The sequence below is a fragment of the Lissotriton vulgaris genome, chromosome 5, assembly GCF_964263255.1.
Source record: "Lissotriton vulgaris chromosome 5, aLisVul1.2, whole genome shotgun sequence".
In the NCBI taxonomy this organism is placed as follows: Eukaryota; Metazoa; Chordata; class Amphibia; order Caudata; family Salamandridae; genus Lissotriton; species Lissotriton vulgaris.
In genome coordinates this window covers 354,319,019-354,342,610 of record NC_141693.1, presented here as the reverse complement: position 1 = coordinate 354,342,610, position 23,592 = coordinate 354,319,019, and the positions used below count along the sequence as shown (strand labels likewise).

General features: G+C 48.9%; 1 protein-coding gene across 28 annotated transcripts in view; it reads left to right on the top strand.

Moving 5' to 3' along the window:
• Window positions 1-23,592, top strand: part of EIF4G3 (eukaryotic translation initiation factor 4 gamma 3) — a 1,432,461-nt gene that overhangs the window by 1,297,332 nt on the left and 111,537 nt on the right. For all 28 annotated transcript variants that reach the window (XM_086921648.1, XM_086921654.1, XM_086921652.1 and 25 more), the window contains 2 exons: window positions 6,414-6,539; window positions 7,137-7,218. In XM_086921648.1, coding sequence (XP_086777774.1) covers window positions 6,414-6,539; window positions 7,137-7,218 — 208 coding nt within the window. The remainder of the gene's footprint in view (window positions 1-6,413; window positions 6,540-7,136; window positions 7,219-23,592) is intronic.

Sequence of the window (23,592 nt, the reverse complement as noted above, 5' to 3'; positions counted from 1 at the left end):
ATCTCCGGTATGGGATGTTTGGGGTTTTAAGTGAGGAACCAGATTCGGGGTAGTGCCCCCTTTTGATATGACGTTCCTACTAACTTTACTGTGGGGTTTTAGAGAGCCTCCCCTGCGGGGACTAGCGGGGCGCTTTCTCTTCTTTTGGGGGATTATGCCTAAGGCTGGGTTCCCTACAAGTGCAATTTGTGGGGCTACTAGTCTAGGAGTGCTAGTGTTGGAATGTCCTGCGGTTAGTGTGGAGTTCACTACTTCACTAACAAGCACAGGGGGACTCAAGGCATCAAGAATTTCGGAATTACAATCTGGGATCTGGGCCCCTGGTGATGTGATACTGGGAAGGGAGGAAGTGGAATGTGTTGGGTCAAGCACAATACTTGGTGCTGTAGTAGTTACCCTTTCTAAACTAGCCCTAATCCGACTCAATCTCTCGTCAATAATAGAGGAATCAATTATCAACAGAGGAGTTGGGGGAATATGACTAGGGCTATCAGCTAGGGCAATGGCGCCCAGAGAGGAGCGCTTGTTAGACATGCTCAAAGAATCCCGTGATAACCTTCGCTCTGCCAAGATTATCTCCTTCTCAACTATGGAGACTGCACGGGTAATAAACTGATCCATAGTACCTAACACAACGTCTCCTGCAGATTTCTTCGTCTTACAGGATCGGGTTCCTGAAGCCATTGTCCTGGAGGCTTGACGTCCGCTACACAAAGCCAAGGGATGTGGCCCGGCCCGGCCTCTTCCGGCCCCGGACGGCCACAGACGGTCCCGCCCTTGTCCCGGGCTTCTCCCGGCGCGCTCCCGCGTAGCGGGGGCGTCTCCCTCCTTTTTAACCTACAACTGATGACACAAGTGATAGGCGGGGGGCGTGGCCAGCGGGGAGAGCAGCCCAGGTGTTGCTGGTTGGGCACGCAGGGGCTCCTGGATGCTGGAGTCCCTGCCTGTGCTCGCAGCCCCGCTGGTCGACTTGCCTTTCCCCGCGCTCCTCACCGGCAACCAGGATTCACCAGCAGCAGATGGCGCGCTGCGGGACCCGCGAAGCGGGTCCGGCGAGGTGCTGGTCAGCAAACGATGAGGGTCCGTTTCCTGCAGAGAGTCCACGCTCCTTCACAATCCGGGTGAGCAAAGTTTCCAAATGTCCCACTAAGGCGAGAGTGAAGCCCGGTTTTCACTCTGTTGGCGGGGGGCGTGGCCAGCGGGGAGAGCAGCCCAGGTGTTGCTGGTTGGGCACGCAGGGGCTCCTGGATGCTGGAGTCCCTGCCTGTGCTCGCAGCCCCGCTGGTCGACTTGCCTTTCCCCGCGCTCCTCACCGGCAACCAGGATTCACCAGCAGCAGATGGCGCGCTGCGGGACCCGCGAAGCGGGTCCGGCGAGGTGCTGGTCAGCAAACGATGAGGGTCCGTTTCCTGCAGAGAGTCCACGCTCCTTCACAATCCGGGTGAGCAAAGTTTCCAAATGTCCCACTAAGGCGAGAGTGAAGCCCGGTTTTCACTCTGTTGGCGGGGGGCGTGGCCAGCGGGGAGAGCAGCCCAGGTGTTGCTGGTTGGGCACGCAGGGGCTCCTGGATGCTGGAGTCCCTGCCTGTGCTCGCAGCCCCGCTGGTCGACTTGCCTTTCCCCGCGCTCCTCACCGGCAACCAGGATTCACCAGCAGCAGATGGCGCGCTGCGGGACCCGCGAAGCGGGTCCGGCGAGGTGCTGGTCAGCAAACGATGAGGGTCCGTTTCCTGCAGAGAGTCCACGCTCCTTCACAATCCGGGTGAGCAAAGTTTCCAAATGTCCCACTAAGGCGAGAGTGAAGCCCGGTTTTCACTCTGTTGGCGGGGGGCGTGGCCAGCGGGGAGAGCAGCCCAGGTGTTGCTGGTTGGGCACGCAGGGGCTCCTGGATGCTGGAGTCCCTGCCTGTGCTCGCAGCCCCGCTGGTCGACTTGCCTTTCCCCGCGCTCCTCACCGGCAACCAGGATTCACCAGCAGCAGATGGCGCGCTGCGGGACCCGCGAAGCGGGTCCGGCGAGGTGCTGGTCAGCAAACGATGAGGGTCCGTTATGTTATGTTATGTTATGTTACATAAATTTGTAATGCGCACTGCTGCCCCAGCTAAGGGGCGTCCAGGCGCACGGCAGGTAAAAATGCAACACCACAGGAAACAGGACAGAAGGGAGAAAGGTAAATTAATTAAAACAAAACGGTTTTCAGGGCTTTACGAAAAACCAGCAGATCGTCTAACAGTCGCAACTCTACAGGAAGAGAGTTCCAGAGCTCGGCTGCTCTGACCCGGAAGGAACGGCCACCAACCCGGCACAGCCTGTACCGGGGAACCACAGTAAGTGCCTGACCCAAAGATCTCAAGGGCCGAGTAGGCACATACCATGACAGAAGGTCCGCAAGAATGGGGGGACCTGCTCCCTTCAAAATCTTAAATGCCATACACAGCACTTTAAACTGAATTCTGGCCTTGATAGGCAACCAGTGCAGTGATCTCAAAGTGCTGGAGGCAGAGCAAGTACGGGGAAGGCCAACAATAGCTCTCGCCCCAGCGTTCTGGACGCGTTGGAGGCGGGTGACCTCAGCCACGTTGGACCCAACCAGAAGAGAGCTGGCATAGTCCAGGCGAGATAACACTGTAGCCTGGACTATCAGCTGCCTGGTACGATGGTCAAAAAATTTCAAAACCGGGCGAAGCGATCGTATGATACCAAAGCAGCAGGCTGCAATTTTCTTCGTATGGCCAACATAGCTGAGGGAGGGATCCATCCATACTCCTAGGTTCTTTAATTCCGTGACCGGGAGGGGGGCCGGCCCCATCTCCGAAGGCCACCATCTGTCCCCCCAAAGCTCCGATCTCTTACCTACGATCATGATCTCTGTTTTCTTAGCGTTGAGCTGGAGACAGTTGTTCTTCATCCAGCTCGCCACCGCCCTAAGCCCGCTCTGAAACCTGGGGGCATCCCGGTCCGCATCCCCGCTGATCGTAACCGCTAGCTGAGTGTCGTCAGCATATGAGACCATAGTCATGCCCCATTGCTTGACGACCTCAGCCAGCGGTCTCACGTAGATATTAAACAACGTGGGACTCAGCGAGGATCCTTGCGGCACCCCCTGTTTCAAAGGATGGAATTGGGACTGGAACGGTGGGACAGCAACGCTAAAGAAACGATCGTCTAGAAAAGACCGGAACCACTGGAGGGCAGATCCACCCAGCCCAATCTCCTCCAGGCGATGCAACAGGATAGGATGCGAGACAGTATCAAACGCAGCGCTCAAGTCCAATAAGACGAGCGCTGCTGTCTGGCCCGCATCCATCACCGTGCGCAGATGTTCAGCCATGGAGAGGAGGGCGGTCTCCGTGCTGTGTCCAGCACGGAACCCATTCTGTGTGGGATCCAAGATGTTAGCATGGATAAGGTGAGCCGAAAGAGCTTTGTTGACATGGGCCTCCAACACTTTGGTCGGCCACGGAAGTAAGGAGATGGGCCGATAATTTTCAGGCTTGTCTGGATCCAGAGACGGCTTCTTCAAAATAGGAGAGACCACTGCCCGCTTCCAGCTAGCAGGTACCGTGCCTGATTCCAAAGAGATGTTAATCAGGGAGTGGACCACGGCCCGTCCCACAAACGACGGCTCCCTAAAGAGAGTCGCAGTAAGTGGATCAGCGGGGGACCCTGATTTGACCTGCAGAGCCAGAAGGTTAAACCCCTCAGGTGTCAGCGGGGGCAGCACGTGCAGGGTGGGATCACCATAGATGTTAATCGGGGTCTCAATTGGAGGCTCTGTACAAGAGAACGTCCGATAGATGTTTTGGACCTTTTCCAAAAAGAAACAAGCAAGAGCCTCACAGTGAGTGGTGGAGCCAGTCGTAGTAGTACAGGCACGCTTTGCCAGGAGATCCTTCATCACTTTAAAGATGGTTTTAGAGGGGTTAGAGCTGTTGCCGAATTCAGCAGCATAATAAGCAGCTCGAGTTTGGCAAACAGCCCGATGGTAAGCTTTGACGGAGGCGAGATAGATAACCTTTTTACCGGTATCGTACGCCTTCCGCCAAGCCCTCTCTGCTCGCCTACAACTACCCTTGAGTGAACGAAGGGCGCCATCGTACCACGGGCTGGAATCCCTAGAGCTGACTTTACAGGCGGTAAGAGGAATAAGGGCGTCAAGCGCTTTGGAGATCCAGGAGCAGAACTTCTCGTAACCTGAATCCACCGACAGCGGAAGATGTAAAGGCTCCTCGGCGAGGACCCGGTGTAAGTCCTCCAGCCGTAATTTACTCCATTGCCGCCTAACAACCAGCTTAGCCGGAGGAACAACAATTATTTCCGGCAAAGGGGTACGAATGGAGACCAGAGAGTGGTCCGTCCAGCCAAGAGGAGTGATGGCGGAGACAGCAGCGTCTGCCAAATTAGTGAAAAAAGGATCTAAAGTATGGCCGCCTATATGAGTAGGCTGTCGGACCAATTGCACCAGTTGAAGGGCCTCCAGGTCAGCGAGAATACCGCTAACCGAGGGGGAGGTGAGGTTCTCAAAGTGTAAGTTGAGGTCTCCCAAGATCGAAAAATTAGGGCAGCCTACTGCCAAGGAGCTAACCATGTCGGGGAGGGCCGCTCTAAACGCCACATCACTCCCAGGGGGGCGATAAACCACCATCCCCGAGAGTGTGAACTGAGGGGTGACCGAGATTTTAAACACCGCACTTTCACATCCCGCAATGGTCAGACCAGACCAGCTACCAGTAAGGCCAGGTCGCAAAGCCAACGCAATACCCCCTCCCCTGGTAAGTCGATTAAGGGTAAAAACCGAAAAATCAGAGGGAAAAGCCAAGTTGATAATGGCCACATCGTCATCCTTCAACCACGTCTCGGTGATGGCTACGATGTCCGGGGCCTCTTCCTGTATCAGGTCATACACGGCCTGATAATGCAGCACCAGAGACCTGGCGTTCAGGCTGAAGATGCGAAGGGAGTGCACGGCGGGGTTTCCACTAAGAGAAACCACCGGATTTTCGTGTGAGCTCAGGGTAGGGGGATCCAAAGACCACCTTCCACACGCACAGTGAAAGGGGCCCGCTAGTGGGTGTATTGGGGGAAGGGTACAACTCACAATTGAGCGTCCTATACCCCGCAGAGTGTCGCCAGAATACACCAGCATGGTAACAAGAGCCAAGACTAACTCTCCTGGATCCCAACTGCCCGCCGCGCCCAGCGCGTCCAGGCGCGGACGGGCGCAGACGGGCAGGACTCAGGCACGACTCCGGCATGCGACGGCGTCCCAGCTGCGCGTTCCCGCTGCGCGGGAAAGAGCAACTTTAAATAGGCGCCGGAATGGAGGGAGGAGCGCGTGGACGCTCCAAGATGGCGCCCGCCGAGGAAGCGAGTTCCCAAGCCAAGATGGCGCTGGTCGCCGATCCACTCACAGTCCCCGGACCACCCACAGAACCCGGGCCCACCGAAAACGGTGGTGAAGATTCCTAAATTAAGTGCAGGTAAGAGGGGGGGGGAGAGCCCAAGCGGAACACAGTTAAAAAACAGACAAAGTGCGAGCAAAGCAAAAACGCGCTAAAAGCGTCAAAATAATGAAGATAAAAGTATCAGCGCTTAAAACCGCAGCGCGGTAAATTGCCACCTAGCCAGGTCGGCCAAATGCCTAAAAATGCCTTAAATAGGCGCCGGAATGGAGGGAGGAGCGCGTGGACGCTCCAAGATGGCGCCCGCCGAGGAAGCGAGTTCCCAAGCCAAGATGGCGCTGGTCGCCGATCCACTCACAGTCCCCGGACCACCCACAGAACCCGGGCCCACCGAAAACGGTGGTGAAGATTCCTAAATTAAGTGCAGGTAACTTCCTGCAGAGAGTCCACGCTCCTTCACAATCCGGGTGAGCAAAGTTTCCAAATGTCCCGGAGATTAGTGCTTTTAGAGTCCCTTTCTGCGTTTACCTTTTCTGTGGTTGAACTACGGTGTAAAAAACAAAATAACATAGTTTGTTGATTGCGATTAGTGAAAAATTGTACCATTGACCTCACATACTTGAAAAGAAATTCATCTTAAAAGATCAACATCTAGTCTGTATCCACTGTCTTAGGTGCATTATTTACTGTCACTGCAAAGTCAGACTAATACAGTTCTAGAAGGTTTCTTTAGTATATTTGAAATGCCAGAGAACCCATCATATAAAGTGATAATACATCCCACAGATCTGAATAGTAATTTAACTTTAACCTTTTATTTGCTCAAGTAAAATGTCCAGTGTAATTTTGAGTTATATTTCTTTGATGTCCATTTCCAATGCTTTTTCATTATAAGAACCTACTCATTTGAAGCTTTAAGAAAGGCATGTCACCTTATTTATAAAATAAGTATCCTCAATCTTTTGGCAATGTTTAATTAGTGAGTGTGTCATTTGTTTATATATTTTTTTAAGGTTTTCGGAAACGCTGGAGTTGGCAGATGATATGGCGATAGATATTCCCCACATCTGGCTGTACCTGGCTGAGCTAGTAACTCCCATGCTAAAAGAAGGAGGGATCTCTATGAGAGAACTGATTACGTAAGGAATTCTTGATCTGATCTAAAAGTCTAGTTTTGGAAAGAAGCCTTATTGTCATACTCTTATACATGATTAATTGTTCATCACACTTTCGCACATCAACTGTTGATTAGTCATTCCTTTTACGTTGTATGTATGTTACTTTCTTAGCACACCTGTTTGCTAATGCTATGAGCACTAGACTAATCATTTGTTTTTACATTACACCATATGCTTTTTATTCACAATAGTATGCCCAGACTGGCTTGGGATGGCTTGGAATTCTTTGGAACTTCGCAATTGCCAGATGCCTCCATATTCTTTTCCTATCTTATTCCATTATTTGCACATCATCCCAGCACCCTTGTCTCCTTATGGTTTGACACACTGTCACTCGGAGATCTCTTTCCTAATTTTGTGTACCCCACTTGCGAATGATCTCAACTCTTCAAATGTTGTCCATAGTCTCCAGACACCTGATTTCGGCAATGTGAAGTTGTTAGGGTCTAAGTGTTACATGGTATTAGTTTAAATGCAGCTTCGTTTGTTTGACAGAATGCATCCTCTGATTTTGTTCAGTTCACTGATACCAGGTTTTTCCCTTCTCTTGGTTTGCAGGGAATTTAGCAAACCTTTACTTCCTGTGGGAAGAGGTGGTGTTCTGCTTTCCGAAATCTTGCACCTTCTATGCAAACAAATGGTGAGTACAAGATTCCTGCATCTTCTTATTAGCCTAGTTTAACGGGTTTCGTGTTGATGATCTACTATATCTTTATAAATCTGCTGACACAGCTCGACTTTAGATTTTTTCCCTGAATGACAAATACTTGAAAGATGTGTCTCTGGAATTATTCAAGGTAATTAAACTATGTTTCATATCAAATGTGAATTTTTGTTGGTGGGTCCTAAAGTCTTTCTTACTTTCTACCTCCAATAAGGTGTTGAATAGATGCTAGGTCAAAAGCACTTCCATAATTTTCTGTACAGTATAAAAGCAAGGCTGATATTATATTACAAGGCTATTGATTATCCTTAGATTTAGTAAGACAGACATTTTTCTAGCATATATACCGTCAAGACGGTAACACTGTTACTGGAAAGCTGGAGGCGAATACTGTGAAGGTATAATCAAAATGGGTGGTTTGCCACAACCTTTAGGCACCCTTCCATAAGGCCAAGCCTTAAGGCATCATCATGACCACGCCAAATTATCACAAAAGCTGTCCAGAAAAATAATGGTTTTATTGGTGCATGAAATGCTCTTTAGAAGTAAAAAAATGTTTGTCTGGCACACTGGAAATGCTGCACTGTTCCTGGACACAGTGCTATAATATCATGAATCCGTCACTTTTTTTGTGCTGGATCATAAAGTTTTGCAGATCTCCTAGGAGTTGAAAAAAAGTAACATGAGATCTTAAGTCCTTAAAATTGACATTGTGGCATAGTCGCACAAAGCATAGATACCAATCACAAACGTAGCTTTCAAGGTTTACTGTTCTTCATGTATTCAAACAGTCCTGGCTTACATGCCACGTGACTGGAAACATTTTTTTGTGTATAACCCCATAATATTGTTAAGAAGATGAACATAAATTCAGAAGTGTTTCTCCATATTTACAATCAAACCCTACTTCCCCCGTCCCATCCCTCCCCCTCCAGACTACTAACTTCAGTTCTGTGGAGACTCCTTTACAATTACTTACAATTATTTTGTTGCTGCATTATGCTTTCACCATGAAAAAGTGTCCGTCGTATTTTATAGAATGAGAGGCATAAGGTCACATAATTATGATTGATACCCATGATCCCTTTATTTGGTAGTTGTTCTGCCTTGTGGCTGGAGGATTCCTTGCATTTAAGGTTCTTGGATTCATATGAAGAACCCTTCAACATGTGTGTCTCTTAGACGTAGAAAAGCACTCATGATTGCTGTTCCCAATAATGATGTAGGAACAAAGTCCTGATTTCCACTCTGTATTCTGGCTTCAATGGGTCAGGACTAATGTTGGAGACATTGTTAAAACATCTTGGATAGTTTCCCCATATGACTCGGGCTGATGGCAGAGGGGCAGTGTGTTCAGCTCTTTCAAATATTTGATTGGTCTCTTGTTCCGTTTTCTTTAAAGACGGAGCATGGCAATTTTGAATTGATTTTAGAAATCACTGTTTACCTAGAAGTTTGCATTCTTCCCCAACTGACAAATGCTGATATTTTTTGCCTAATTGGTTTCGGGCACTTGGCGATACTCATTTCTTTTCACACAGCATTTTGGAGAATGCATCAAAGGAAAGGGTATGGAGTATACACCCTCCCGATGTTGCCCTCCTGTGCACCATATACCCCTCCAGCAACCAGCACAGCCTCTGCAGCCTACACCTCTCACCAACTAACAGCCCTTCCTTTGTTGCCTCCTATGCCTTCCACTGCAAGAAGACCCTACAGTATTGAAGGGAATGGCAGCACTTGATGCAACCACAAATTTCCCTCGAGACTCCTGACATCTTTTAGTCAGAATGCCTTCTTGGTGCCGAGAACAAACATAACAACACATCTGACATCCCACCAGCCCAGGGTGGTTAGCGTTCAGCCCCTGTTCGTTTAGGCCTCCAAAACAAAAGTAGAGGAAGACCAAGAGCTTGTCATGAAGCAGGCACCAGCACATCCATTGGCTCAAAGACCAGGGGACACTCTGCATTTCATCTGCACCCCAGGTGCTGTAGGGTCAGTCACAACTCCCATCAACATTAACAGGGCACTGCTGCTGAGAGTGTCAGGCCTCTACCCCTGGTAACAATCAGGGTTCAGTACTCTGTTTGGTAGGCAGTTTCTAAGGCCCCCTTCTACAGTGACCATTACCACATCTTTGTTCATATGGGTTGTGGTACCCAGCTCAACAACACCACCATAGAAGGCACCTGGACTACTCAGTACCAGGGACAGCACACCAATTATATGGAACTGCTAGCCAATCTTCTAGCTTTCAGAACCTTCTTCAAAGTCAGTGGACGGTAGACAATCCTCATTAAGACTGACAACAGGACAGTCAACTTAACATTCAGAAGCAGGGCAGAGCTCCTTCCCCCAATACTTAGCACTGACTTTGGAAATCATGGCATTGGGCAATCCACAACAGCATTCACATGTTGGTGGAGCATTTAGCAGGAGTAGGAACGACTTTGCAGCCCTACTCAGCAGGACGCATCATCCAACACATAGGTGGACACTCCACCCACAAGTCCTTCACTAGTATTTTAATCGATGGGTAACCTCAACCATCAACCTTTGTGCCACCCCCAGAAGCGCAAAATGTCCGAATTTCACCTCAAGATACCCACACCCAAAGTCCATGGGCAATGCACTATGGATGAACAGTTCAGGGATATGTTTTTCATCCTTTCCTCATCCTGTAAACAGTGAGGAATATGAGGCTGGTGTCCATGACCCTCAACCTTGTAGCACTGACCTGGGAAAGATGTCCCCGTTACTCAATGCATCTGGAAATGTCAGTTAGCACTCACAAGAAGCTCCCGCATATGTAGATGAATGAGGCTGGTTTAGTATATGGTGCACACTTATTTAAGTGAAAAACACTGTACTAATCCAGACAACCCTTATGGAGATTTTAGTGCCTTAGACAACCTTAGAAAGCTTTCTAAGTGGTAGCTGTGGAGAGCAGTCTTCAGGCTTAGTCCAAAGGAGTGTTACAGATTGTTTTAACACTATTAATCCTACAGTGTAGGTTAAACAAAAAAGAACCACACAGTGTAGTTATAATAATAGTAATAGTTATTATACACACTAACACATTTGTATATCTCCTACCCGGAGATATAAACACAATACATACAATATTTCAAAAAGGGGACAGGTAAGTAGAACAAATACACAATGGTCTCCAGAGACCATATACTAATAAAGTGGAATGTGAACTGTGAATGAAGTCGAGACTTGACCCAGAAGACTTAGAAGAGCTGGGACCCCAAGGAACCACCTAAGGTAAGTACCCAGGAACCCCACGAAGGCCGTGTGCAGACTGGAAACACAGCAGCATGCTCAATGCAAGTCAGTGGGGAAGCCGTAGTTGGAGTTTCGCAGAAGGACCCTGAAGAAACACCATGGAAGATGGAAGGTTGGAGAGTCATCCCACCTGTGGATACAGGATACCTTCACCTGGGAAGCCGGGTGCAAAAGGTACGAAATGACGTCCGAAACTGCTGTGGACCACAATAGAGGACTTCAGCGAACATGCTGCTGGCGAAGAAGGTAAAAGAGTCCGGTGGAATCCTAGGATGGATTATTGAAGACCAGTACCTGCAAGCAGAGGGGACAGTCTATGCCACTCTGTAGTGACCGGGAGGCATGGAAGGCCCATGACCACCAATGACGGAAGATGCAGGAGGGTTGATGGTGACCTTGTTGTGAGGACCAGACGATGCTGTGGAAAACCAGGAGCCGTTCATAAGGTGTCCCACAGCGGAAGTCTAGAACCAGGGGTTGGTGTCCGGCAGCAAATGTGGAAAACAAAGAAGGTGCGGTGTCGGGGCCAGCAAGGTCCGTGGGACTCACCAAGTGCAGGAGAGTCAGGGCAGGCCCTGAGCAAGCAAGGGAGACCACTGGAGCCAAAGAAGACCCTCTAGAGGGCCCACAGGTTAAAGGCACAGGAGTAGCAAGAGGACCTCGAGCAGCTCACCAAAGATGCAGACCCACGGTGTAGAGGATGCGGTGATGACAGAGATCTTGTTAGGAAGTGATGCTGGAGCTACTTGCAGCCCGAAGATCCCTGGGGGCAAATCGACACAGTGCACAGGGGTTCTGTTCGAGTGGTTCCTTCGAGGGATATTAGTGTTAAACTCAGTGAGAAGACAGTGGGACCTCGAGGGACTTGCAGAGCCACCACCTGTGTTGCTGGGCCTTTCAAAGTCCGGAGGACGTCAGGAGCAGCAGACCAGTCAGCTTAGTTGCGGTGCCTGCAAATGTCGGGGAGTGACTGCTTCACTCCAAGAGATATACCTTCGGGTGTCTTTGATGCCCACAGACCTGGAGAAGAACCTGGATGAAGCCCCGACGACGCAGAAATCTACCAGGACAACAGGACAAGGAGAAGCAGGAATCTTCCCAGATGCAGTCTCGGTTCCCAAAGCGAAGTCCAACGAAATCCAAAGTGCCTAGACGGTCAAAGTAGAAGTGGTTTTGGATCTGAATCTTGTCCCATGACGAATCTTAAGAGCCACCCACAGGTAAACCCTTAAGTACCCAAAGGAAAGGGTTGGTACAATTCAGGGGTCCCACCCAGAGGAGGGGTTGGACAGAGAGGAAGATAATCCTACGTCCTTTGTCCAGTTTCGCGCAAGAGCCAACGGCTCCTTGAACTGGTTTCAACTGGAGTATGCAAGGAGGCCCCCAAATGTGCCCTTCAAAGCAGTCTGGAGGCGCTGGCAAGCGCCTCCAGCCCAGCTCAATACACCAAGTCCTGTCTGGGAGGTGGCCACACCTCCCTCTGACAAGAAACCTATTGTTTTAACTTCCCTCGCTTGAGCCTGGCTCCGCAGCAGGAGGGCATCTGGTCTGTGGTCGGCGGCAGCACTAGCTTGCTGTTAGACCCTGGAAGACTGGTCCTGGGAATACTGTGAGGCTCTCTAGGGGAGATCTTACATCCAACACTGGAATCAGTGTTCGCGCAGGATTCCAGCATGTTAGATACCAAACATGACTGGTTTCAGTTCAGCAAATATAGTTAGACATCTCAAAATTGACTTGATGTCCAATATATGTATAAAATGGCTGACTCCACTTACAAACCCTGGAGAATGGAATCCTTGGTTTGTAGAGGGTATCCTGCTCATGCAGGGCATCCTCACAATTATAACCAAGCACCCTGCCTTCAGGATTGAAAGGCCTGCCTTAGGGGTGACTTATAGGTTTTAAGTGCAGTCATCCTAGCTGACTCCGCAAAATCATTGGGAATTACTCTGGATGCCAAACTAGACACGAACAAACACATCAAAAACACAGCAAATAGCGCATTCCTCAATCTTAAACTTCTCCACAAAATCAAGCCACACAATCCATGGTACTTTCCAGATTGGAATACGGAATTGCAATCCTCACAGGAACAGCTAAATCCCATCTAGCTCCATTCAGATCAACTCTGAATGAAGCAGCCAGAATGGTCACCGGAATAAAGAAATACGATCACATCTCACCTGAACTCAAAGAGCTAAAATAGCACCCTGTCGAAATGCGAGCCATCTTCAGAACCGCCTGCCTCACACACAAAGTGTTGCACATCGGGAAACCCGCCTAGGTGGCCCCTAAACTACAGAAGCCTGGCAGTCTAGAAAGCTGAGGAGCACAAACACTCTACTTCTCATCCCCCCGAAATCTTGCAGACAAAAAAACGCATCTCGATATTTTGCAGGAAATGCGGCGAAAATGTGGAACTCCCTTCCAGTACAAATCAGGAATAACCCCTCCTACCTAAAATTAAAAAGGCAACTCAAGGATTTCCTCCTCAGTCGATCTCCTCCAAATGGATAGTTACAAACCAGTCGCCAAGTCATACCATAGTTGCACTCAGAAACTTTGGCCTTATTGACCTCTACCTCACTCTCTGCAGTGACTACCTCCTGCCCCCCACTCACTGGCCGAACCCATCCGTGAGTCATAGGGCTCCCTTCGACTACCTCATACGGTTGTGATATCTTACTTACGAGTGTCATGTTTCCTTTATATATACTAAATTGCTTAATGTATCCTATGATTGATTCTTGCTGTAAAACGCTCTGATACCTTCGGGTCTGGCTAGCGCTATATAAAACTCATAATAAATAAACACATCTCTGATATAAGGAAACCTATATCGGTTGTGAGTGGTGCCAGCACTAGACCAGGCAGGCTGCAATGGCAGGCCTGTAGTCACAGTTTAACTCATGGGTGCCATAATACATGCTACAGCTCATGGGAGACCCCTGATGCACCTATTCCCTGGGTACCTTAGTACCATATACTAGGGACTTAATGAAAATGCTACTTACCACAGTATGCATCTGTTCTTGGAGTATAGAGCTGTAGATTCATATGCTTTAGCATAGATCGCCATCTGGTGTTGGGTCCGGATGTTTGCACTTTGTTTTTCTTCGAAGAAGTCTTTCAAGTCACAAGGTAGGTGACTCCTCCTTTCGGTGATAATGCGCATGGGCATCAACTCCATCCCCAGGTTCTTTTCCCATAAGGGTGATGATGGAGTTATTAAAAATAGTAAAGAGATGTCCATGTATAACGTATCTAAGTAAGATCATACTGCATCAGATAAAGGTTCCCGGGGAGGCGGGTGGACCCATATGAATCTACAGCTATATATGCCAAAAACAAATTCATACTGTGGTAAGTGGCGTTTTCCGTTCGAGGCATATGAGCTGTAGATCATATGCTTTAGCATAAACTATACGTCAGTTATCTTAGAAGCGGAAGCTAATCTGTAGCTGTTGCAGTGGTTTGGAATAGTGTTTGTAAAACTGCCTGGCCCACGCTAGCTTGTTGTCTTGCTAACATATCTACACAATAGTGATTTGTGAATGTGAGTGGTGTAAACTATGTTGCAGCCCTGCACATGTCATCTAATGGTATATTCCCTAAGAATGCCATAGAAGCCCCCTGATGGCGGGTAGAATGCGCTCTAGGGGGAATTGTTAATTTACGTTTAGCTTTGATGTAGCATGTTTGAATGCACTTAACTATCCGCCGAGCAATACCTGCTTTTGTTACGGAATTGCCTTTAAGCAGTGGTGCAAAAGCAACAAAAAGTTGTTTTGTTTTCCTAAAGGGTTTATTTCTTTCAATGTAATATAGTATGGCTTTTTTTTACATTAATGTGTGAAGAGCACGTTCTGCCACCAAGTCTGGTTGAGGGAAGAACAGGGGGTAACTGGATGGACTGATTGATATGAAAGGCAGAGACTACCTTTGTTAGAAATGTTAAATTAGTCCTAAGAACCACTTTGTTTTGGTGTATTTGCAAAAATGGTTCTTGTATTGTTTATGCCTGAAGCTCACCAACTCTTCTAAGAGATGTGATGGCTATAAGGAAGGCTACCTTCCAGGTGAGAAATTGGTGGTCACATTTGTGTAAAGGTTCAAATGACGGCCCCTTTAGTCTTGTAACAACTATATTAAGATTCCACACTGAAGAAGGTGGAAGTCTAGGAGGAATGCCTCTTTTGAGTCCTTCCATAAAAGCTTTGATAGCGCGTACTCGAAACAAAGACAAGTGCTGTCTGTTTTGTAGGTAAGCAGCTATTGCAGCCAGATGTAAGCGTATGGATGTATACGCTAAATTAGAATACTGTAGGTGTAATATGTGAGAAGTTGGCCTGATATTCAGTGTTCACTATTCTAGTGATCACTATGTATCAGTCCAAACAACCCTTATGGTGACTGGTTGTAAGTCAACCGATAGACCAGCTATCCTAGTAGCATGGACAAGAGCAGTCTTCGGGCTAAACTCTAGAGGGCGTGTTAAGCCAGCTGTTATACCATCACATATACCCCTTGAACACCAAGTGTAAGGACACCACACAAGTGTTATGAAAATAAACAGTGTATTTATTTAGATCACAACAGCCCTGTACTCTTTATGAGGACAGGGTACTAAGCACACAACAAAACTCTTACGAAAATACTTTAAGTTGCACAATTTACACAAATGCCCGAGGGGCACGAAAAACCATATACTATGGAAGTGGAATGCGAAATTACTAGCAGGTAAGTACTGGACTAATAGGCTTTGGAATCGCTAGGACTACATTACTGAACCTTCAGATTACTAGTAGGAGGCCTAGGGGACTCGGGTGCGGGACAAAGTCTATGGGAGCTAGTAAAAGCAAAGTTAGTGTTCTCGGGCGAACCCGATAAGGTAGGTTGAAAACGAAAGTGGATCTGGACCCTTGGATAGTGAGGCTATGCTGGGGCACCGAAATGCCGAAGTTACCTAGTCCAGGGGCTGCGGCTGCATAGGTCTGAAAAGACGTCGGAAACCTTCGTTGACGAACCAAGAGCCTGAAAGAAGGAGTTGCTGGCAGGCGACCAGTGAAGATTGTTCGATGGATCCAAGCCTGGATCGAAGATGGAAGACACCTGTAAGCAGAGGGGACCAAGTCATGAATCACTAGCCAGTGATCAGATGGGCACCAGGATGGCACCGGATGGAGTCACCTCGACCAGGTGAGTGGGCGACGCTGGGCTCTGCAGTCTCACGGACCAGGAGGCGTTGTCGGGGACCAGGATGGAGGTGCGAGCTGTCCCACGATGGTTGATGCTGTCGACGTCGCTGGACCCAGGATTGGGGCAACAAGTCTTGGCAAATTCAAGCCCACGCGGTGGACCTAAAATGGCGTCTGGAGTGGACCAGGAGGGTCCGGGGTGCTCCTCTTTTGGAAGGGAGCAAGGGCCAGTCTGGAGCAACCAGATTAGCAGCGGTGATGTCGTCGTTCGTCGTCTGGAAGGCCACAAGCCAGCGGGCTAGTAGCCAGACAACGCGGTGAGCAGCCAAAAAGCAGAAGGGCCCCACGCAGATCCCGTGGATGCTGGGGGGCTGGTCTTCGGTGCTGGAGCTGCTCAGGGTCGGGGCTTCTCGGACCCCAAAGCACTCACCAGAGGATCCCTCGGCGGTCGTGCTGGATAGAAGTCGTGCAGTACTGATGATGGCCGGTCCCTCGAGGTCTCGTCGCACCTACGGTTCTCAGCTTAGCTGTAGAGGTAGGTAGAGGTCAGAGGTGCCAGGGAAGCCGGGTCTCGTCGAGCTGGTCAGTCGGATTCCGGAGGAAGGACGTGCAGCAAACCGCAGTGTTCTTTAGATGGTGCCTGCGGATGCAGGGTGACTACTTCTTAGTCACAAGGGAGAAATCTTGAGAAGAGTCGAGAGTTCCTTTCGTGGAAAGTAGTTTCTTGATTCAAAGATGATCTAATTTGGAAGGGTCCCCGCTCCTGCCTTTATCCTAAAGAAAGGGGTGGGTACGCGACTAGGTCCTGCCCTAGGGGTGGGACCAGGAAGGGGGGTGGTTACACCCCTCTCCCATGCCGGACTTTCCCCAGGCCAGGGGCTGGTGTGCCCCTGGAACTGGTTCTAGCCGGCAGATGCGTAGTGAGCACCGGGGTGCCACTTGCAGTCACCTTCCTGTAAAGCCCTGCCTACCCAGGATACACAAAACCCTGTCTGGGATGGTGCTAGCACCGCCCCTGACAGGAAACCCTTTGTCCAGGCTCTCCTCGCTGGAAGGACTCCCAGCAGCGGGAGGTCAGACTTGTGTCTGTGGTGGCAGCATCCATTTTGTGATGCTGAGGCTCGAGTTAACGTTAACCGGGGTTCACAGTTACATACATGTCGTGTCCCTCTAGAAGGGTGGAATGCTAACCCCGTCACCAGAATTGGCGAGGGGTTAGTATTCCAATTCGTATGACACCTTACTCGACATGTTTTGATAAAGCGATACCAAAGATAGCATTTAACCGCGAGGATTATAATGCACTTAAGAGTATATGGTATGCGTTATCATGGAACAGCTATTAGGACTTGGTTCCGCAAGCTGCAAACGGGCTCAGCTCATGCCAGAGCACCATCTCACACGATTCCAAGTACTCTGCCTTCAGGATTGTCAAGGCCTGCCATAGGAGTGACTGATAAGAATTTGTGTGTCAATTTTAGGGTTAGATATAGGTATACTATATCTAAAGCAAAGGGTGCTTACACCACCTTGCCCCAGCTGTCGTGCAGCCAGTTGTGTCAGATTGAAATGGCCAGCCAGGGGTGGCATAATACATGCTTCAGCCCCTGGTAGGCCCTGGGTACACCTATGCCCTGAGTTACAGGGTCTGATAAGGTGGCCCAGTACCAATTGGTAAATGCACCTAAGGTACACGTTGTAATTTAGTCAGAGAACAGCTAGGCTGTGGTTCTGATTAGCAGGCCCACAGCCAGAGGAAGTCGTAAACCAGTGAAACAAAAGCAAAAAATCTGGGTGATCATAGGATTGCAGACCCTACTCTCCTACATAATAGATAGCAAATGATGTGTTGGATTTACGCATCTAGTGGATTTATTTAGTTGTTTGTACAGTAAATTACAAACCGTTTCCACTTAGCTCTATAGCTTGCTATTGTGGTAGGACCCCTAGCCTCTTTAATGACGTTCATACAGGCAGTTGGAAGATTGGTGTAACCAAACTCTAGGATTTCAGGGGCCAGATCGCAAGGTTGAGATGACTGGGATCTGGCTGTCTTATCTCTCCATGGTTCTGAGTGAGAAGCTTTGGGGGGGGGGGGGGGGGGGGGGTGTAATTTTTGGTGAGGAACTACTGATAGTTCCAGCAGGGTTGTGAACCAGGGTTGTCGAGCCCATGTGGGAGCAATTAGGATCATTGTCATGGAATGTTGTTTGAGTTTCCGAACCACTAATGGAATTAGTGGAAGAGGTGGAAAAGTGTAAGCAAATTTGCTTTACCAGTTCATCCATAGCGCATTGTCTTTGGATAATGGGTGAGAATACCTGGACCCAAAGTTTGAGAATTTTGCGTTTAGGTGTGTGGCAAAGAGAACTATTTCTGGATAGCCACACATTTGGAGGAATAGGATGAGAACTTGCGGATGTAGTTCCCATTCGTGGATCTGTTGGCTTTGACGACTGAGCAGATATGCAATCTGGGTGTTTACTCCTGGGAGGTGTTCTTCAAGGAGATATATCTTTTGAGGAATGGCCCATCTCCATATGATTTAAGCTAGTTGTGAAAGCTGTAGAGTGTGTGTCCCCCCTGTTTAAGTATGTAGTACATTGCTGTTATGTTGTCTGTACGAACTAGGAAAGCTTTGAAAGGCTTTTAATGCTAGAAAAATTGCTAGAAGCTCCAAATATTTTATGTGGAGCTGTTTTTGTTGTAGGGTCTACATGCCCTGAATGGTATGTTTTTGAAGATGAGCCCCCTCAACCAGTGAGCAATGCGTCTGCTGTTAGTACTGTAGGAAGGTGGATACCTGACTATGGTTACCCCAACTTTTTTTCCTGGTGTTTTGCTGGATTTCCGACTTAGTTGACCTGGGGCCCTGCCAATCAGGACCCCAGGCCTACTGCTCTCTCTCTAAAATGGATTCCATGTACCTTAGGTACATATCCAATTGGGACTGGGCCACCTTATCAGACCCTGTAACTCAGGGCATAGGTGTACCCAGGGCCTACCAGGGGCTGAAGCATGTATTATGCCACCCCTGGATGGCCATCTAAATCTGACACAACTGGCTGCACGACAGCTGGGGCAAGGTGGTGTACTCACCCTTTGCTTTAGATATAGTATACCTATATCTAACCCTAAAAATGGACACACGGATTCCTATCAGTCACTCCTATGGCAGGCCTTGACAATCCTGAAGGCAGAGTGCTTGGAATCGTGTGAAATGGTGCTCTGGCATGAGCTGAGCCCGTTTGCAGCTTGCGGAACCAAGTCCTAATAGCTGTTCCATGATAACGCATACCATATACTCTTAAGTGCATTATAATCCTCGCGGTTAAATGCTATCTTTGGTATTGCTTTATCAAAACATGTCGAGTAAGGTGTCATACGAATTGGAATACTAACCCCTCGCCAATTCTGGCGACGGGGTTAGCATTCCAACCTTCTAGAGAGACACGACATGTATGTAACTGTGAACCCCGGTTAAAGTTAAACGAAGCCTCAGCTCCACAAAATGGATGCTGCCACCACAGACACGAGTCTGACCTCCTGCTGCTTGGAGTCCTTCCAGCGAGGAGAGCTTGGACAAAGGGTTTCCTGTCAGGGGGGGTGCTAGCATCATCCCAGACAGGGTTTTGTGTATCCTGGGTAGGCAGGGCTTTACAGGAAGGTGACTGCAGAGTGGCACCCCGGTGCTCACTACCAGCTGCCAGCTAGAACCAGTTCCAGGGGCACACCAGGCCCTGGCCTGGGGAAACTCCGGCACGGGAGAGGGGTGTAACCACCCCCCTTCCTGGTCCCACCCCTAGGGCAGGACCTAGTCGCGTACCCACCCCTTTCTTTAGGATAAAGGCAGGAGCGGGGACCCTTCCAAATTAGATCATCTTTGAATCAAGAAATGACTTTCTACGAAAGGACTTCAAGACTCTTCTCAAGATTTCTTCCTTGTGACTAAGGAGTAGTCACCCTGCATCCGCAGGCACCATCTAAGAACTCTGCGGTTTGCTGCACGTCCTTCCTCAGGAATCCGACCGACCAGCACGACGAGACCCGGCTTCCCTGGCACCTCTGACCTCTACCTACCTCTACAGCTAAGCTGAGAACCGTAGGTGCGACGAGCCCTCGAGGGACCGGCCATCATCTGAACTGCACAGCTCTTATCCAGCACGGCCGCTGAGGGATCCTCTGGTGAGCGCTTTGGGGTCCGAGAAGCCCCGACCCTGAGCAGCTCCAGCACCGAAGTCTAGCCTCCCAGCATCTCCACGATCTGCGTGGGGCCCTTCTGCTTGTTGCTGCTCACCGCGTTGTTTGGCTACTAGCCCGCTGGCTTGTGGCCTTCTGAACAACGCCCGACGACATCACTGCTGCTGGTCTGGTTGCTCCAGACTGGCCCTTGCTCCCTTCCAAAAGAGGAGCACCCCGGACCCTCCTGGTCCACTCCAGACGCCATTTTGAGTCCACCGCGTGGGCTTGAATTTGCCAAGACTTGTTGCCCCAATCCTGGGTCCAGCGACGTTGACAGCTTCATCCATCGTGGGACAGCTCGCTCCTCCATCCTGGTCGCCGACAACGCCTCCTGGTCCGTGAGATCTGCAGAGCACAGCGTCGCCCACTCACCTAGTCGAGGTGACTACCATCCGGTGCCCTCCTGGTGCCACCTGACTACTGGCTAGTAGTCACGAACTTGGTCCCCTCTGCTTTCAGGTGTCCTCCATCTTCGATCCAGGCTTGGATCGCTCGAACTCTCTTCACTGGTCGCCTGCCAGCAACTTCTTTCTTCAGGCTCCTGGTTCGTCTACGAGGATTCCCGACGTCTTTTGAGACATATGCAGCTGCAGCCCCTGGGCTAGGTAAACTCGGCATTTCGGTGCCCCAGCATAGCCTCACTAACCAAGGGTCAGGATCCACTGTCGTTTTCGATCTACCTTACTGGGTTCGCCCGAGAACACTAACTTTGTGAAATCTAGCTACCATAGCCTTTGTTCCGCATCCCGCGTGAGAGTGCACACTCTGCACCAGAGTCCCCTAGGCCTCCTACTAGTAATCTGAAGGTTCAGTAACGTAGTCCTAGCGATTCCAAAGCCTATTAGTCCAGTACTTACCTGCTAGTAATTTCGCATTCCACTTTTGTAGTATATGGTTTTCCGTGCCCCCCGGGCATTTGTGTAAATTGTGCAACTTGAAGTATTTTCCTAAGAGTTTTGTTGTGTGCTTAGTACCCTGTCCTCATAAAGAGTACAGGGCTGTTGTGATTCTAATAAATACACTGTTTATTTTCATAACACTTGTGTGGTGTCCTTTCACTTGGTGTTCAAGGGGTATATGTGATGGTATAACAGCTGGCTTAACACGCCCTCTAAAGTTTAGCCCGAAGACTGCTCGTATCCACGCTACTAGGATAGCTGGTCTAAGGTTGACTTACAACCAATCACCATAAGGGTCGTTTGGACTGATGCATAGTGATCACTAGAATAGTGAGCACTGCATATCAGGCCAACTTCTCACAAGCACTGTCTGTTGAACCGGGTCAACGATGCCCACCCCTTGGAAAGGTTTTGTGTATTCCACCACTGCAGAGAGCGATGTGTGCAGCTGTCTACCAACAACAGATCAGTTAGCTGACCGTGAGCCTGGTTCCACTGACATGCTAAGCATTCCTGTAGGGGACGCATTTGGAGTCTTGCATCTGGAACAATGAGAATGCAAGAAACCATCATTCCGATCAATTGCATGAACACTCGGGCTGGTAATGAGTGTTGAGGCTGAAATTGTGATAATAGGGTTTGTATGTTGCGTATCCTGATTAGGTTGGGGTATGCTAGAGCTTTGCAAGGGTCTATTGTGGCTCCTAAGTACTCTTGCACGTTGGAGGGTTGGAGGTGAAACTTGGTGAGGTTCGCAGTGAATCCTAACGCGTGAAGCAGCTGAACTGTTTTGTGAGTGTGCAGTATGCAGCTGTGTTGTGCCTTGGATTTTATTAGCCAGTCGTCCAAATAAGGGAAGACGTGAATGTGTTGTCTTCGTAAATGAGCTGCGACTACTGCCAGACAATTGGTGAATACTCTGGGTGCTGTAGTTACCCCGAATTGGTAATGTTGCCCGTCCAATACGAACCTGAGATAGTTTCTGTGAGCTGGGTGAAAGGGAATAAGGAAGTATAAGTCCTTTAAATCCAGAGTGGAAAGAAAGTCGCCTTGCTGAAGCAATGGGAGCACCTGTTGTAATGTGACCATGCGGAAATGGTCTGATTGAATATAGAGGTTTAGCTGTCTAAGATCTAGTATGGGTCTGAGAGATCCGTCCTTTTTTGGAATCAAAAAGTATAGGGAGTATACTTCTGTCCCTTGATGATGTAATGGGACTGGTACTATTGCATGTTTTTGTAACCGAGAGAACACCTTGTTTTAAGAGGGTGGGATGTTCTGGTAACTTTGCACGTTCTCTTGGAAGGATAGTTGGGGGAGTGCAGGTAAGTACCATACTGGATAATTGGTAATACACATTTGTCTGAGGTGATTGAGTTCTAGACCGGTAGGAACTGTGAGAGATGTCCCCCCACAGGTGTGGGATGATCGGGGGGTAATGGAGAGAAACCACTGTTTATTAGCAGGGGAACAGCGGCTGGTGTTACCTCTGCCTCTTCCTTTATTATTATTTCCTCTGTAGTTTCCTCGAAAATATCCTCTGGAGGCGGTAGATAGGTTGTTATTTTTATAAGAAGAGGAGGGGTTCTCTGATGACACTGTTTTCGAGCTACCCCTGCAAAAGGAGCGGCAAAAAGAACCTCTGTTAGACAATCGTATAGCCCCCATGGACTTAGCGGTTTGGGTGTCTTTCTTCATTTTTTATAGTGAAGTATTGACTGTTGGTCCAAAGTGATGCTCCTTATCAAAGGGCTGATTAAGAATGGAGGATTGGACCTCCTGCTTGAATCCAGATATTCGAAGCCAAGCGTGCCTGCGCAGCAGTATGCTAGTGTTGATGGCGCAAGATGCTGTGTCTGCTGCGTCTAGTGCCCATTTTATGGATGTATTGATGATAAGCTTACCTTCCTGAATGAGTTTGTTAGCTTTTGTTTTATACTTCTCAGGCAAGTGTTGCATGAGTTTTTCCAAATCATAATAGTGAGCCCTATCGTAGCGTGCTAACAGGGCCTGAGCGTTGGCAATACGCCATGGGTTAGCAGCCTGCGAAGCGACTTGTTTGCCTGAGGCATCGATGAGTTTAGACTCCTTGTCAGGAGGAGGAGCGTCGCCTGTAGTTTGAGAGTTAGCTCACTTGTGGGTGTTAGATACAACAAGAGAGTCTAAGGGCAATTGAACTTTTATATATACAGGGTCTGTAGGAGCGGGCTTGTATTTTTTATCCACTCTAGGTATGAGAATTCTGGCTCTAACTGCGTCCTTGAATACCTAGTTTGTGTGTTTTACCAGGCCCTTGAACATTGGCAAAGTATTAATAGATCTTTGCGAGTGTGTAAATGTCTCCACAAGGAAATCCTCTTCTAGAGGGTTTGTATGGTGCTCCACCTGTGGTATTGAGCAGCTCTGTTGATAAGCTGTGTAAAGCCAATGTTTTCACCGGTTGGGGAGGATTTGGAGGGATACAGGTCATGGTCATTAGTTTGAGCTGGATCCTTATTATAATCATCCCAAGGATCAGTGATTTGTGGTATGTCTTGGTCGTCTGGTTTATTTTGATTTTCATCCTCATCCCCCACAATCTTCATCCTGTGGGTCAGGTGAAAGTAAGCATGGTGGTGAATTTGATGGTGTAATCAGTAGATTGGGATTAACAGGAGGTGAGGTAGGTATGTAAGGGGGAGAAGGGTTAGTACCCAGGTCATTCTTCTGAGGAG